Raw genomic sequence first — 15821 nt, forward strand, 5'->3', positions numbered from 1 at the left:
GTAAAGAGGGGTGTGGGGAGTATGGAGGGAGTTAAGAGGGGAGGGGGGAGTATGTGAGGGAGTAAAGAGGGGGTGGGGGGAGTATGGGGGGAGTTAAGAGGGGAGGGGGAGTATGGGAGGCAGTTAAGAGGGGAGGGGGGAGTATGGGAGAGAGCTAAGAGAGGAGGAAGGGAGTTTGGGAGGGAGTAAAGATGGGAGGGGAGTATGGGAGGGAGTTAAGAGAGGAGGGGGGGAGTTTGGGAGGGAGTTAAGAGGGGAGGGGGGAGTATGGGAGGGGGGGTATGGAGGGTGTTAAGAGGGGAGGGGGAGTATGGGAGGGGGGAGTATGGGAGGGAGTTAAGAGGGGAGGGGGAGTATGGGAGGGAGTTAAGAGGGGAGGGGGGTATCGGAGGGAGTTAAGAGGGGAGGGGGGAGTATGGGAGGGAGGTAAGAGGGGAGGGGGAGTATGGGAGGGAGTTAAGAGGGGCGGGAGAGTATGGAGGGGGTAAAGAGGGGCGGGGGGAGTATGGGAGGGAGAAAAGCGGGGAGGGGGGAGTATGGGAGGGAGTAAAGCGGGGAGAGGGAGTATGGGAGGGAGTTAAGAGGGGAGGGGGGAGTATGGGAGGGAGTTAAGATGGGGAGGGGGGAGTAAGGGAGGGAGTTAAGAGGGGAAGGGGGAGTATGGGAAGGAGTTAAGAGGGGAGGGGGGAGTATGGAGGGAGTTAAGAGGGGAGGGGGGAGTATGGGAGGGGGGGGTATGGGAGGGAGTTAAGAGGGGAGGGGGAGTATGGGAGGGAGTTAAGAGGGGAGGGGGAGTATGGGAGGGGGGAGTATGGGAGGGAGTTAAGAGGGGAGGGGGAGTATGGGAGGGAGTTAAGAGGGGAGGGGGGGTATCGGAGGGAGTTAAGAGGGGAGGGGGGAGTATGGAGGCAGTTAAGAGGGGAGGGGGAGTATGGGAGGGAGTTAAGAGGGGAAGGGGGAGTATGGGAGGGAGATAAGAGGTGAGGGGGAGTATGGTGGGGGTAAAGAGGGGAGGGGGGAGTATGGGAGGGAGTTGAGAGGAGGGCGAGTATGGGAGGGGGTTGAGAGGGGAGGGGGGAGTATGGGAGGGAGTTAAGAGGGGAGGGGGGAGTATGTGAGGGAGTAAAGATGGGAGGGGGGGAGTATGGAGGGAGTTATGAAGGGAGGGGGGAGTATGTGAGGGAGTGAAGAGGGGATGGGGGGAGTATGGAGGGAGTTAAGAGGGTAAGGGGAGTATGGGAGGGAGTTAAGAGGGGAGGGGGGAGTATGGGAGGGAGTTAAGAGGGGATGGAGGGAGTATGGGAGGGAGTAAAGAGGGAAGGGGAGTATGGGAAGGAGTTAAGAGAGGAGGGGGGGAGTATGGGAATGAGTTAAGAGGAGAGGGGGGATTATGGGAGGGGGGTATGGGAGGGAATTAAGAGGGGGAGGGGGGAGTATGGGAGGGAGTTAAGAGGGGAAGGGGGAGTATGGGAAGGAGTTAAGAGGGGAGGGGGGAGTATGGGAGGGAGTTAAGAGTGGAGGGGGGGAGTATGGGAGGGAGTTAAGAGGGGATGGGGGAGTATGGGAGCGAGTTAAGAGAGAAGGGGGGGAGTATGGAGGGAGTTAAGAGGGGGGGGGGGAGTTAAGAGGGGAGGAGGGAGTATGGACGGAGTTAAGAGGGGAGGGGAGAGTATGTGAGGGAGTAAAGAGGGGAGGGGAGCTGTATGAAGGGAGTTAAGATGGGAGGGGGGAGTATGGGAGGGAGTAAAGAGGGGTGTGGGGAGTATGGAGGGAGTTAAGAGGGGAGGGGGGAGTATGTGAGGGAGTAAAGAGGGGGTGGGGGGAGTATGGGGGGAGTTAAGAGGGGAGGGGGAGTATGGGAGGCAGTTAAGAGGGGAGGAGGGAGTACGGGAGAGAGCTAAGAGAGGAGGAAGGGAGTTTGTGAGGGAGTAAAGATGGGAGGGGAGTATGGGAGGGAGTTAAGAGAGGAGGGGGGGAGTTTGGGAGGGAGTTAAGAGGGGAGGGGGGAGTATGGGAGGGGGGGTATGGGAGGGTGTTAAGAGGGGAGGGGGAGTATGGGAGGGGGGAGTATGGGAGGGAGTTAAGAGGGGAGGGGGAGTATGGGAGGGAGTTAAGAGGGGAGGGGGGTATCGGAGGGAGTTAAGAGGGGAGGGGGGAGTATGGAGGCAGTTAAGAGGGGAGGGGGAGTATGGGAGGGAGTTAAGAGGGGAAGGGGGAGTATGGGAGGGAGATAAGAGGGGAGGGGGAGTATGGAGGGGTTAAAGAGGGGCGGGGGGAGTATGGGAGGGAGTTAAGAAGGGAGGGGGGAGTATGGGAGGGAGTTGAGGGGAGGGCGAGTATGGGAGTGGGTTAAGAGGGGAGGGGGGAGTATGGGAGGGAGTTAAGAGGGGAGGGGGAGTATGGGAGGGAGTTAAGAGGGGAGGGGGGAGTATGGGAGGGAGGTAAGAGGGGAGGGGGAGTATGGGAGGGAGTTAAGAGGGGCGGGAGAGTATGGAGGGGGTAAAGAGGGGCGGGGGGAGTATGAGAGGGAGTAAAGAAGGGAGGGGGAGTATGGGAGGGAGGTAAGAGGGGAGGGGGAGTATGGGAGGGGGTTACGAGGGGAGGGGGGAGTATGGGCGGGAGTTAAGAGGGGAGGGGGGGAGTATGGGAGGGAGTAAAGCGGGGAGGGGGGAGTATGGGAGGGAGTAAAGCGGGGAGAGGGGGCGTATGGGAGGGAGTTAAGAGGGGAGGGGGGTTAATGGAGGGAGTTAAGAGGGGAGGGGGGAGTATGGAGGGAGTAAAGAGGGGAGGGGGTAGTATGGAGGGAGTGGGGGGGGTATGGGAGGGAGTACAGCGGGGAGGGGGAATATGGGAGGGAGTTAAAAGGGGATGGGGGAGTATGGAGGGAGTGAAGAAGGGAGTATGGGAGGGAGTTAAGAGGGAAGGGTGGAGTATGGAGGGAGTTTAGAGGGGGGGGGGTATGGGAGGGAGTTAAGAGGGGAGGGAGGGGGGGAGTATGGGAGGGAGTAAAGAGTGGAGGGAGAGGAAGTAATTTTCCTTTGTAACATCTTTACACAAGCTACAGTCAATAATCCATTTAATAAAGCAGTTCTAATAGACTAACCACTGTGTTCCATGACATATTAAGCCAGAAACCTTGTTTAATATGTCATCCATGTCCATAAACAAGATTTGAGTCAGGATAAGCTCAGTCTTTGAATCGGTCTGCAACGGCTTGCCATCACATATCCAGAGGGACAGCACCAACAGTCAGCATTCCCAGCTTCATCATCTCTTCTTTGATATAAAGAGGAGCATCTCAAATGATCAGAGTCCTCATCACAAAGTATAGGTAAAATAGACATGCTCCATAGGCCTACTAGCATAACTAATATCAAGGCAGTAAGTACAATATAAACTTTTCCTTTCTAATACATTCAGTAGATAGAAGAACCCAATATAGTCCTACCTGAGTCACCTGTGTGTTGTTGATTATCCTGAGTTCTTTCTGATTGCAGTAGTGAGTTCCACTGAAGTTAAGTGAAGCCTTGGTACCCCAACATTTGTTTTATAGTCTCCCCTGACCAATCCCTGAGACTCCTGGGCCACCCCTAGGCAGGTGATCTCTCAGCCCCTCACTGCCATCCTGACGTGACGCTGTACCTGCCACATTCTCAATTAATCTACAGTAGACAACTGCCTATTCTCCTTCTCCATCCTGGACTGAATTAATCTACAGTAGACAACTGCCTATTCTCCTTCTTCATCCTGGACTGAATTAATCTACAGTAGACAACTGCCTATTCTCCTTCTCCATCCTGGACTGAATTAATCTACAGTAGACAACTGCCTATTCTCCTTCTCCATCCTGGACTGAATTAATCTACAGTAGACAACTGCCTATTCTCCTTCTCCATCCTGGACTGAATTAATCTACAGTAGACAACTGCCTATTCTCCTTCTCCATCCTGGACTGAATTAATCTACAGTAGACAACTGCCTATTCTCCTTCTCCATCCTGGACTGAATTAATCTACAGTAGACAACTGCCTATTCTCCTTCTCCATCCTGGACTGAATTAATCTACAGTAGACAACTGCCTATTCTCCTTCTCCATCCTGGACTGAAGAACTGCAGTCATCAGAGGGGACATTGACTGTATTACTCCAGTGACTCAGAACTATAGTAAGTGGGACCTCTGTGGATCAGTTAGTCCACAGTTTTGACCCCCCTGGCACTAGCTTGACTGCCTGACGGGCTAGTTTGGGACAGGCCAAGGTCACACAGAAAAATGGGCTGAGTAAGATAGTCAGGTTTTGAGGGAAAATCATTGGGGCAGCAATAGCAAGAGCTGTCATCTCTCTATCTAGTCAGAGCCCCCAGAAAGAAAACAAAATTGCATTTGACTCTTCCCACCTCCCCCACGTTGAGTTCTAGTCCCTAGCTTCCATCTGGCCGCAAGTAGAGACAACGAAAAGCCACAAATGACTTTATTCCAAATGCAATAATGCAACTAAATCAGATGTTGGACTAATCACACATTAACCTGTACATGTAGTATAATCAACATTTGTATGAAATTGTACTCATCCAGCCTACTGACTTGTAATCACCCTTTGCTATTCTGATGTTGTTTTTAAATATGTATTTTTCATCTGTATGTATTGTGATTAGTGCAAAATGAATTGCCTCATTGAGGACATTCAAGTTTTCTGAATTTGAACCTAATCAACTGCGATTTGAGGTAAAACACCATATCAAGTTTATTTTTTATATTTTTATATAGCCCTTCGTACATCAGCTAATATCTCGAAGTGCTGTACAGACACCCAGCCTAAAACCCCAAACAGCAAGCAATGCAGGTGTAGAAGCACGGTGGCTAGGAAAAACTCCCTAGAAAGGCCAAAATCTAGGAAGAAACCTAGAGAGGAACCAGGCTATGAGGGGTGGCCAGTCCTCTTCTGGCTGTGCTGGGTGGAGATTATAACAGAACTATGCCAAGATGTTCAAAATGTTCATAAGTGACAAGCATGGTCAAATAATAATCATGAATAATTTTCAGTTGGCTTTTCATAGCCGATCATCAAGAGTTGAAAATAGCAGGTCCGGGACAGGTGGCGGTTCCATAACTGCAGGCAGAACAGCTGAAACTGGAATAGCAGCAAGGCCAGGTGGACTGGGGACAGCAAGGAGCCATCACGCCCGGCAGCCCCGACGCACGGTCCCAGGGCTCAGGTCCTCCGAGAGAGAGAAAGAGAGAGAGAAGGAGAGAATTAGAGAGAGCCAAGATTTTCAAAATGTTCATAAATGACAAGCATGGTCAAATAATAATCAGGAATAAATGTCAGTTGGCTTTTCATAGCCGATCATTAAGAATTGAAAACAGCAGGTCTGGGACAGGTAGGGGTTCCATAACCGCAGGCAGAACAGTTGAAACTGGAATAGCAGCAGGGCCAGGCGGACTGGGGACAGCATATGCGTTTTTATTGCCACATTCTAGTCTACTGAATAGGATAATACTCTGTATGGGTGTGAAGTGAGTATCAGATAGACAGAATTCCATTATTCATGATATTACCCATATAACAGTGCATGTAAAATCTGAATTTACAGTACTAAAATGATGCCGTGTTAATATACTGCAGAACAATTAGTAGGCATGTAAATAAGTTGGCTGTGGGTTATTACAACAAAATGTGGCTAAAGTACAGGCAGTGGACGATACTGTAGAGGGAAAAGGAGACAAAATCAAACTTTGTTTGTTATCTTCATTTTTTTCTTTTTTTATTATTTTACAGCAGAAAGAATATAAAGCATTCAGAAAACATCTTCCATATTTTAAGGGCATTTCAAAACGTTTTGCATGGCTTCAGCAGCTGAAATCTCTTATTATTATTTTTTTTTACATATCCATCGAGTCAGTGACACTTGTACATGCACAATTACAAAAACAAAACTAACAAACAAGAAAGAGGGGGAAGAAAAAGAGGAGAAAGCAATACACATTAGGAGAACGGAAAAAAGGAGTGGTTGAAATAATAGGGGAAGGAAAGAAAGAGAGGGTCACAACAGGGAAAGACAGAGAGAAAGACAGTTATAGAGGAGAGGAAAATGTATCTAACACTAGTTCACATGCAAAGTGTCGAGGAACCACGACTTTGTTTAAAGAAGGGCAATTTTTTTCTTCTTGGTTTGGAATTGATGAAAACGTGCAGTTCGGTAAAGGGTGCCATATAATTGCTGTCCATAAACTACTGAATGCTTGTCTTGCAATACTGGCATTTGCATAAGAGTACGTCAACTAAATGTGTCCAATCATTTTTATCTTCACTAGGTCTATAGGTCTCCACAAAATAATGCTTATTGCTCTGTGTCCACAAGTGGAAAACGTTGTGAGATGGTTTCTGCTCTGTGGTCCTGATGTGCCTACCTTTCAGTAGTTTGGGTGCAATGACAAAGGTAGAGGAGGAAAGGTAGTCCCTCAGGTCAATTAGCAGAGTGTAATGAAGGTAATCAAATCCATATGAAGTGCCTGTTTCTATAGCTAACCTGTCATACCATCCAGAAAATGGCTGTCAGCCATTCCTGAAGGGCTTTTTTCTGAAACAACTGTCCCTTTAATATCTGGTCATCTTCAACTGCCTCAAAGTCTCAGGAAGACCCCACTCAAATGTTTCAACATGTCATCACCCATATCTTAACTGAGATGAAATGTATAACTGAGAATAACTCGATAGACTATTTGAAGCTGTGTGTGATATTTTTATATAGCAAGTCCTTGTTTTACTGAGAAACATCAAGTCAGAGGAGGTCAAAGGTTGAAATGTTACTATACTCATTAGCATAGTCTATAAAAGAAAGTTAAGCATTTCCATTAGACTTTAAGCCATAGTGTCCCATAATGCAAACTCCTTTCTGTCTGAGCTATAGCCAAAACAGAAATAATTGACCATACTGTCAATTGTGATCAACTTGTCTCAATTATAATTAGCTACACTACAATGTTTTGTATCCCCTATTTTTGATTTAGTGTCCTTACATCTCTCCTCAGTTCAGCTTACTTATCTGAGAGGAAATGGATAACAGCAATGTATCCAGGATCATAGTAATCATTTGCCTGTCTTGACCAGAAAGCTCTGTTGAGGGGCATTGCATCTTCCTATTTCAATACAGTATGTCCTCTCTCTGCAGTGAATCACCAATCAGTGTCCTGCTCCACTTCCTCCTCCCCATTTTGGCACCCTGAGTAAAAGACGGAAGGGAGGTCAGCCGTTCCCTAGGACTAGGAGCAGGCTAGGAAAATAACACATGATGAGCTCCATCTGCTGAACTGTGTACAAGTGATACTGACTGTGCCTTGACATACCTATCTGTATATCTGGATGTGTCCAGTGCAGTGTACTGTTTCCTGTGTGTGTGTGTGTGTGTGTGTGTGTGTGTGTGTGTGTGTGTGTGTGTGTGTATTGTTGTCTAGTAAAATACTTGCAGTAAACTGCCAAAAGAGTGTCCAAACTGTTCAGGTATTTGAAGTTGAGAGCACACTATCTCTAGATCCAAATGAATGAAAAATAAAATGTGTTAAAAAAAAGTTTAAACTTGCTTCTAGAAAAACTTGCCCTCATGCTACCCCTGGAAATATGGTCAGTAAATACTGCAGATTGATCATAGTTTGTATTTTAAGGGTTCTCCTCTTCCCTCCAATCACATGCCCTCCGTCTTTCAGAGTTCTGTGACACGTCAAACCAACGTTCTTCGTTTTACAGAACAGCAAGTCTTTAAAAGTCTGACTACCGATTCTAGAAAAATAAGCATGCTTTGGGTGCAGTTCAGTCACCCAGTTAACTATTTTACCCATGCAAGCATAATAAAACCTTCTCATATGGCCAAAGCAGTGTATTGGCTGGCATTCTTACCACTACCAGAATGATGAATGCAAGGCAATAAAACCACAGAAGTTATGGAATCTAATTCTCATGGTTTCAACAGGCAGTTCCAATAGAAAATGAACACGCTTAGAATGTTGACAAGATGGAATGCGCTCCGTGGGTTAAGGGAACACTGCCACCTGACTGATTTTGGTGATGGTTTTGGATTGATATATTGTATGTACTTGATATACAGTAGTCCTAAAGAATGATGGATCACTTGCTATTGGTATCTCCAAAGCCATGTTTTCCTCCTTAGGTACCTTGCATGCTTCCTGACATTGGCTTTGTGCGATCAATCAGGATATGATTCGGCACTTTCTACATAAACACTCTGAAACTAGGTTTACATATCAAGTCTCTGTGAAATAAACACAAACATACAGACAAATAAACCCAGAGGTACATAAAAATAAAAACATCAGAACAGCCAACAGTGTCTGAGATGAAATTCAGCAATTAAAACAACAAAATGTAATTGTCCAATGGCATGTTCTTATAGGAATATAATATATTTCAGCAAAACTGCAAGAACCAGCAGACACTTATACTAGGCTAGGATTGAATACCATTGGATAGTCTCTATCATGCATTCATAGATACAGTATAATCAACTGGTATCAATGGGTCTGTTCCCACATCCCACATTTCATTTCATCATCTTTCAAACACTGCCCTCACATATCCCATTATGAACCAGACACATACATTGTATTCTTCCTCAGAAGTTGCTATAATAGTAGTGGTGCATCTTGTTACGTTTACAGATCACTCCCTTTGGCTCATTGACTTAGCTGCAATGATCCATAATGGTTCATGTGTTTCCCCATAACCCCATCCGTTCTTTTTTTTTTTAGCACTTTCGATTGTTTAAAGTGTTCCTTCTGCAAGTAAATGACTCATTTACTTTTACAAAGAATACCAGCGATGCTACACATCATTCACTGTGGCCACATTACATGTTGACAATAAATAATTCTGGTCTGTCCAGACCCTGACATCCTTGGTAAAGTTAAGCTTCAGCCCAAACTTAAAAACAAATGTCTTGTGTCAGCAGTTTGATAAGTTGATATCGTCTATTTCATCACCTGTGAGTTGTCCTATGAAACACATGTTCAATCAACCTCAATTATAAAAAATAAAAAAACAGGGCTGAGATTCCCATAGACAAGGTTGCCATTTACAATCTTTATATGAACACAATCCATACGAACATGCTAAGAGACATTGACACCACAACGCTTCTCTCATACGGATAAAATAAAGCACACATTTCTTTTGCATTTGAAATGTTACTGACAAAGTGATCCCTGTGTATTTGGTGAAGATGGCAAAATAATCTTGGGTTGTTCTGACGTGTGATAATGGATGAGAAACGAGAGACTTAAAAGTTGCTGTAGAAATATTTCTCCCTCTGCAATGTGTATCTCTATCTGTGATTCGCTGCCAGTCGTGATGGGACCTTGTGGTCTTCAATGCTAGTGTCTATTTCATTGTATGATTATCTGTTCTGATAAGATTAACTTAATTCTCTTGTTAAGCAATATAGCATTCACATTACTTGGCACCATTGGCAAAAGATTCTTGGTAGCCCAAAACAAAAATGTAAACATAACCATAATTGTCTTAAGATAATTTTGCAGATTTCTCCTATCTCTAAATACATTATATATATTTTTTTTACTTTTTAGTATTCGCAATAATGTCATGCTTTAGCAAAATGTTCTTCTCAAGAACAATCAAAATAAAATAAAATACTCTTATAGTGAAATAGTTAGAATCATTTTACAGAGCATAGCCACTTCTGCTTTTGTTTAGTGTTTTTTAAACCTTTGTTCATGTTTTTCATGCACATAGCTCATTTTTATCCCAGGTATTTACACTATATACAATCAATACAACCATACTTCTTAGGCATTCAAACAAAACTATACAAATATTCTGTTTTTGTCTCGTACCTGTTTTTGACCCCTTTTTAATGAATAAAATAATATATTTCTAAAATACAATCCCCTTTGGGTAAATGTTTTCCCTACGTACCTTCAGCCTTCTTTATATACAGAAACCGCTCAATTGTCAAAAATATGGATTTGTCTAACCCCTATTTTGGGACTAGCTTAGGGACCCCTCAAAGAATCTCTAAGACGTCAAGGCAATGTATGTGATCTTCCCCTCAAAAGCCCTCACAGGCCCTGAAGTTCATTTAAAAAGAACAACAATAACCTTCATGACTGTTATCATTACAACACAAAAGAGGCAAGTTTTCTTTCTTTTTAGAATACTGAGTAAACAAATAAGGCAAATAAAAAAGAAAAGAAGAGGACAATGTTGGTATCATTCAGTAACTAGAGGGTATGAATGACTCTTGGGGAAGTAGGTGGGTACATGGGAGACTGTTGCATTTTAACATGAAGACAAACGCAAAACATTGAAAAACAGAGGTTACAGACCTAATTTCAAGCACGCAGGCGAAGACTTTCACCCATAGGCATGCACATTTGATAAAATCGACAACACATAATTTTTAGGAGACAAGTCAGTTATACCGGTAATGGGTATAAGCACGGAACAGATTCAAGCAAAGAGGAATTAAACATATATTTTTTTTAAAACCACACAATTGAATCCCTTTATCTCTTGCCTCACAGTGCCCCCTAAATGAAGATAACAAAATAAGCCATTCTTTTAATAAGCCCCGCCCATTCCTTCTCACACCCCTCCTACATTCATATGCAGCCCCACCCCTTCGGACTGACTGGCGGAGTAGAACACAGCGTAACAGAAGGAGGCTTGATCTATTTTCAGTTACTATACTGAATGTATTCACATACTGTTGATAGGGAGAGTAAGTTTGCAAATGGATCAATATATTACCGAGAATGTTTGGTTCATTAGATGACATGTTTTCTCCTTCAAATGGATGAATCAGTTCACTTAAAAAATTATGAAATACAATTAGAGCCATGTCCCAATGTGTTTCTGTAATGTTTCCTTATGTTCTGGCCGGCGTCTGTCCTCCATCCTAGGTGTCCTCCATCTTATCCTTTTGGTTTGATCCACTGATGGCAGGGACCTTTTCAACATGTCCAACATTCCTCTTCCTTTACCATCTAAAAACCTAGACTCCGATACTCCCAAAAAGACAAAACAATCCATGAAAAAGTGCAAAAAATGTCATGAAGCTAATGTTCTGCCCCCCACAGCTTCTTCTCCTTTACTTTAGAATTCTACAGAAGAAGTTGCCACTCTCCAACATACACAACGATAGATAAACGTGAAAAATGCTGTTGTTGTTGTACATGTAATAGAAGTGGAATCAGTCACGCTGCCATAGTCGTAATAATAATCGCAGTGTTTTCACTGAACTGTTTATTTTCTTCTCTTGTAAAATGTCTTGGGTACAAAGGGGGGAAAGAAAAGGAGGAGAGTGATGTCACATTGTGAGGGGGCTCTTCTGAGGGTTCTCATGTTCCTTGGCCCTTTTCGATTCGTTCACTCTGAAACACAGACGGAGAGACAGACGTCATTTAAACAGGGGTCTATGATCACCGTCACAGATCAGCTCTCACTGGATGGTGATATACTCTAATGTCTCAAACCATTCTCCTCCATAGAGGACACCATCCCCCCCCCCCCATAGAGGACACAATTCCCCTCCATAGAGGCCCCCATCCACCCCACCCCCCCATAGAGGACACCATTCCCCTCCATAGAGGACACCATTCCCCCCCCCCCCCCATAGAGGACACCATTCCCCTCCATAGAGGACACCATTCCCCTCCATAGAGGACACCATTCCCCTCCATAGAGGACACCATTCCCTCGAGAGAGGACAAGAGACATGGAGATCGACACAGCCCTCGTCAACGGGAGCTGGTGCTGGTCTGGAAAGAAAACACTGATAAATCTGACAACTATCAACATTGATAAAGACTTATTTGGATAAGATCTCGTTCAGTCTAAATGATTCTGTTGAATCACTAAGTCTTACAGCTCACTGAACCCATTCCTTCAATACTCTAGATTTTCTAACAGGTCAACATTGAAACTTGAAAACGATTCTTAAAGCAGTTTGATTTACTTTTAGACTCTTGAGAATATAATGTGATTGAAATAAGGTGTCTTGATAATTTACCTCTCTCCAAAACAAATCTCAAGAGAGGAAACAGTCCCTTGACAATTCCACCAAATATTTGTTGGGCTGAAAGAGACCATCAAGGCAGGCAGAGGTTAACTAATTGGTTTGTATTTGGAACATTGCTATGCACCAGATAAATGACTTTATCACTCCAGAATTGTGTTTAAATGAGTTTAATCAGAGGACTGTATTATCGTGTCTATCACTAAATGATGAACTACTAACACAATTGAAAACGTAACGCATTCAATTTGCGAAAGAGGAGAACATGTAATAGATATATTCAGACAGAAATATCCTATCCAATCTTGTATTGTGTTTGTATTGCATTATGTACACTGGGAAGTGACAGTACCTTGGCATTCCACTTGTGAACCATGTCCAAACTGAGCCAGAGCCAAACTGATGGCTCAGTAAACACCACACCTAATCAGTGTGTACAATGGACTCAGTAGATCTCACCGTACTGTAAGTCATTAGCCAATTACTGTGTTATATCATAATCAATATACCTACTGGCCCGTGGTGCTTGTACTGCTGACCACAGGAACACTATGACTGGTGTATTTGCTCTGTCTGGATTTACCTTCTATACTGCTTCTGAGAAAAGTCTGCTCACATGCATTTAGGATGAGTGGACAATGAGTGGATAGGACCAAGGTAATGTCCGTTTTTTACCATTCAGGACCACATTTTTATCACCAAGGACCAGTTTTTACCACTGAGGACCAGTTTGGAAACAAGTGTTTTAATTTGTACTTTTAAGTGCTGTCCTCTGGGAATATATTGTACATATTGTTGTATATGTTTTTTACCCAAATAAATTCAATTCAGAATGCGTTACATTTCACATGGGTTTACACGTGTATCAACCCAAAAGTCATTTAACTCTACAGAGCTCAGTGGTGAGCCCCCACCCACACTGCTATTTCTGTAGGTTTAGTGATTCTCAGTGTGCTACTTCCTCTTCCCCTGGGGTGTGAATCCATTACTGGTACCACTACTGCTGTTCTAACTCCCTGGAGGTGCATGGCAGGGACTTCCCATCGTTTGCTTGGTACTGCTAGTCTGACCTATTTGTGCTATCACATCTTTATAGTACTGTAGCTACCTCACCTGCTCTCAAAGCACAGTAACCCATACCGTACAGTAAGGATTTTTCAGATACAGAGGAAGTTAAGTTATCTAGGGTATAGCCTTATCAACCTAGCAATTTGTCATATAGAGATTGTGCTGATATATTACAATGAATTGATTCACACAATGAATTGATTCATACAATGAATTGATTCATAAATTCAAAATTCCCCCTTGTCTAAGAAGATGAACGACAGTGTTTGTGAGTCATAAAGATGATGACGCTGATGATAACCGTCACATACTGTCGGTATTTTTGTCAATATGCCCGAAGACTTTCCGGGGGAGTAGTCGGACAGACAAACCGTTTCCACCCATGAAGAATTTCTTCAATATTTTCAGTGATGACGCAAGTGTCATTGAACCAGGCCTGAAATAGTGACAGATACCAATGCAATGCCGAAAGGAGCTCGTACAAGACAGTTTCGACAGTTTGAGTGAACAAAACCAAAGGGGATCAAGCCCTCCCTCAACTCTGTCATGTGGGGCGCAACAGGACAGACAGTAAGACAGACAGCTGTTTGGGAGAGAACATCCGGTCCATAGCATGCCTGGGGGTACATGTTAAAGAGCAAGGCCCGTAGAGTCATGCAACATAGTAAACATGATACAGAAAACACCCTTCCGGTCTGTAAATAGGCATTTTCACAACCACATAAATAAAACAGAAGAACAATTCAACTCCTTTCCAGAGAAGAGAAAGAGGTGCCTGTTAAGTGTTGCGGTGACATAGTCATTCATAAGCGGTGGTTAGTTGGTTTAATAAGAGTAAAGTTACGTCTGCTCTGACTCTGAGCTTCTCAGTCAGTCCACCTGTGGCTCCAGTAGACAGCCATCATGCAAGCAGGCATCAAGCAACAGTGATGGACAAGATACAGGGAGGGGGAGAGAGAGAAAGAGAGAGGGAGAGAGGGAGGGAGAGATGAATGGAAAGAAAGTGAGAGAGAGAGAGAGCGAGAGAAAGAGTGAGAGAGAGAGAGAGAGAGAGTGGTCAAGGACTCAGGATATATAACTGTATTGTTAGAGAGAGAGAGGCAGAGACATACAGTGTAGACAGGGAGGAGAGAAAGAGAAGGACGAACTGAGTTGCTGAGGCTGCACTCACCCGCTTGAACAGTCTATGGTCCATCAAGGGGCTTCGCATAAACAGCAAAACAATACCAGACAGCTATTAGCACACAGTAGGCACTGTGAGGGAAGGAATGGGGGCGAGGAGAGGAGAGGTGGGGGCCAAATACAGTGGAGGGGAAGTGTTGTATATAACCCACCTAGACCTTTTATCAACCCCAAAATAAATAAAATAGACAAATGAAAACAGAGAACTGTCCCTCTCATCTGTGCAGACTCCTTCTTGCCATCTAACGTGTAGTAAACCATTCATATATCTTGCAAATCCCTACACTGAAAGAAGGTATGTATTTGGTAGTGTGTGTGTGTGTGAATATAACAAACATATTTGGAAACCCATACGAGTTAGTGTTGTGGGCGGGGCTTACCTGTGGCGGCAGCGGCGTAGAAACCTGATGATCTTCCTGGCAGCCTGATCCTGCCTCTTAGTGAGCACACTACTTCTACAACACACAAGACAAGAGAGAACATTGGCGTTTGAGAGGGTCCACAATATTCAAAGATACTGTGGTTGTTTGGAGCTAGTGTAGTTTACAATGCTTGTGCTCTTTTTCAACCATGCTTTTAACCTTGACTTTGGAGATTCTGTATAGCATGGATACTGTCCTCTACAGTACTCAAGAGCCTTGGTGTCTTCATCAATATAAAACATATTTACAGAAGTCGTATGTTCAAAATCTCAACCAATTATGCATGAACACAGAAGGCCACTATGATCCTAGGGACTGAAAATGGGACTGCGGTCGTTCGTCCCTTATAAATTGATTTCCCCAAGTGACGTCTGCAACGTTAAAGCGGCAGTCAGCAGTTCCCTTCTCCCCACCCCTGTTCCATAAAAAAGCTGAGGGATGGGGCTGGAGAAATGTATCACTCTCAAATTCATAGATGAACTAAGCTCATGAGGCATTTATAAGTTATATTCTTCAAGAATCATCGGTATATATCATTCATTTATAAGTCCCAAAATAGATGTAACAACTGCAGACTGCCACTATCCTGTAATGAGGCCCGCCTCCTGTATCTGTGTATTACTGTGTGTGTATCTGTGTATTACTGTGTGTGTATCTGTGTATTACTGTGTGTGTATCTGTGTATTACTGTGTATGACTGTGTGTGTATTACTGTGTGTGTATTACTGTGTGTGTATCTGTGTATTACTGTGTGTGTATTACTGTGTGTGTATCTGTGTATTACTGTGTGTGTATTACTGTGTGTGTATTACTGTGTGTGTATCTGTGTATTACTGTGTGTGTATTACTGTGTGTTTATTACTGTGTGTGTATTACTGTGTGTATTACTGTGTGTGTATCTGTGTATTACTGTGTGTGTATTACTGTGTGTGTATTACTGTGTGTGTATTACTGTGTGTGTATTACTGTGTGTGTGTCACGTTCCTGACCTGTTTTCTGTTGTTTTGTATGTGTGTGATGGTCAGGGCGTGAGTTTTGGGTGGGCAGTCTATGTTTTCCGTTTCTATGTTGGTTTTGGGTTGCCTGGTATGGCTCTTAATTAGA

General features: G+C 44.0%; 1 protein-coding gene across 10 annotated transcripts in view; it reads right to left on the reverse strand.

Annotated features, from left to right (window-relative positions):
- Positions 1-5733: 5733 nt before the first annotated feature.
- LOC139542501 (calmodulin-binding transcription activator 1-like) overlaps positions 5734-15821 on the reverse strand; it is a 505455-nt gene continuing 495367 nt past the window's right edge. For 6 of the 10 annotated variants that reach the window (XM_071347989.1, XM_071347995.1, XM_071347990.1 and 3 more), the window contains 3 exons: positions 14676-14750; positions 14285-14315; positions 5734-11401 (listed from right to left, as the gene is read on the reverse strand). In XM_071347989.1, the coding sequence (XP_071204090.1) occupies positions 11369-11401; positions 14285-14315; positions 14676-14750 (139 nt within the window). In that variant the 3' untranslated portion in view covers positions 5734-11368. Of the gene's footprint in view, positions 11402-14261; positions 14316-14675; positions 14751-15821 lie in introns of all 10 variants that reach the window. The other 4 variants (XM_071347988.1, XM_071347986.1, XM_071347994.1 and 1 more) reach the window with 3 other exon arrangements.

This window comes from Salvelinus alpinus, chromosome 17, assembly GCF_045679555.1.
Source record: "Salvelinus alpinus chromosome 17, SLU_Salpinus.1, whole genome shotgun sequence".
Classification (NCBI taxonomy): domain Eukaryota; kingdom Metazoa; phylum Chordata; class Actinopteri; order Salmoniformes; family Salmonidae; genus Salvelinus; species Salvelinus alpinus.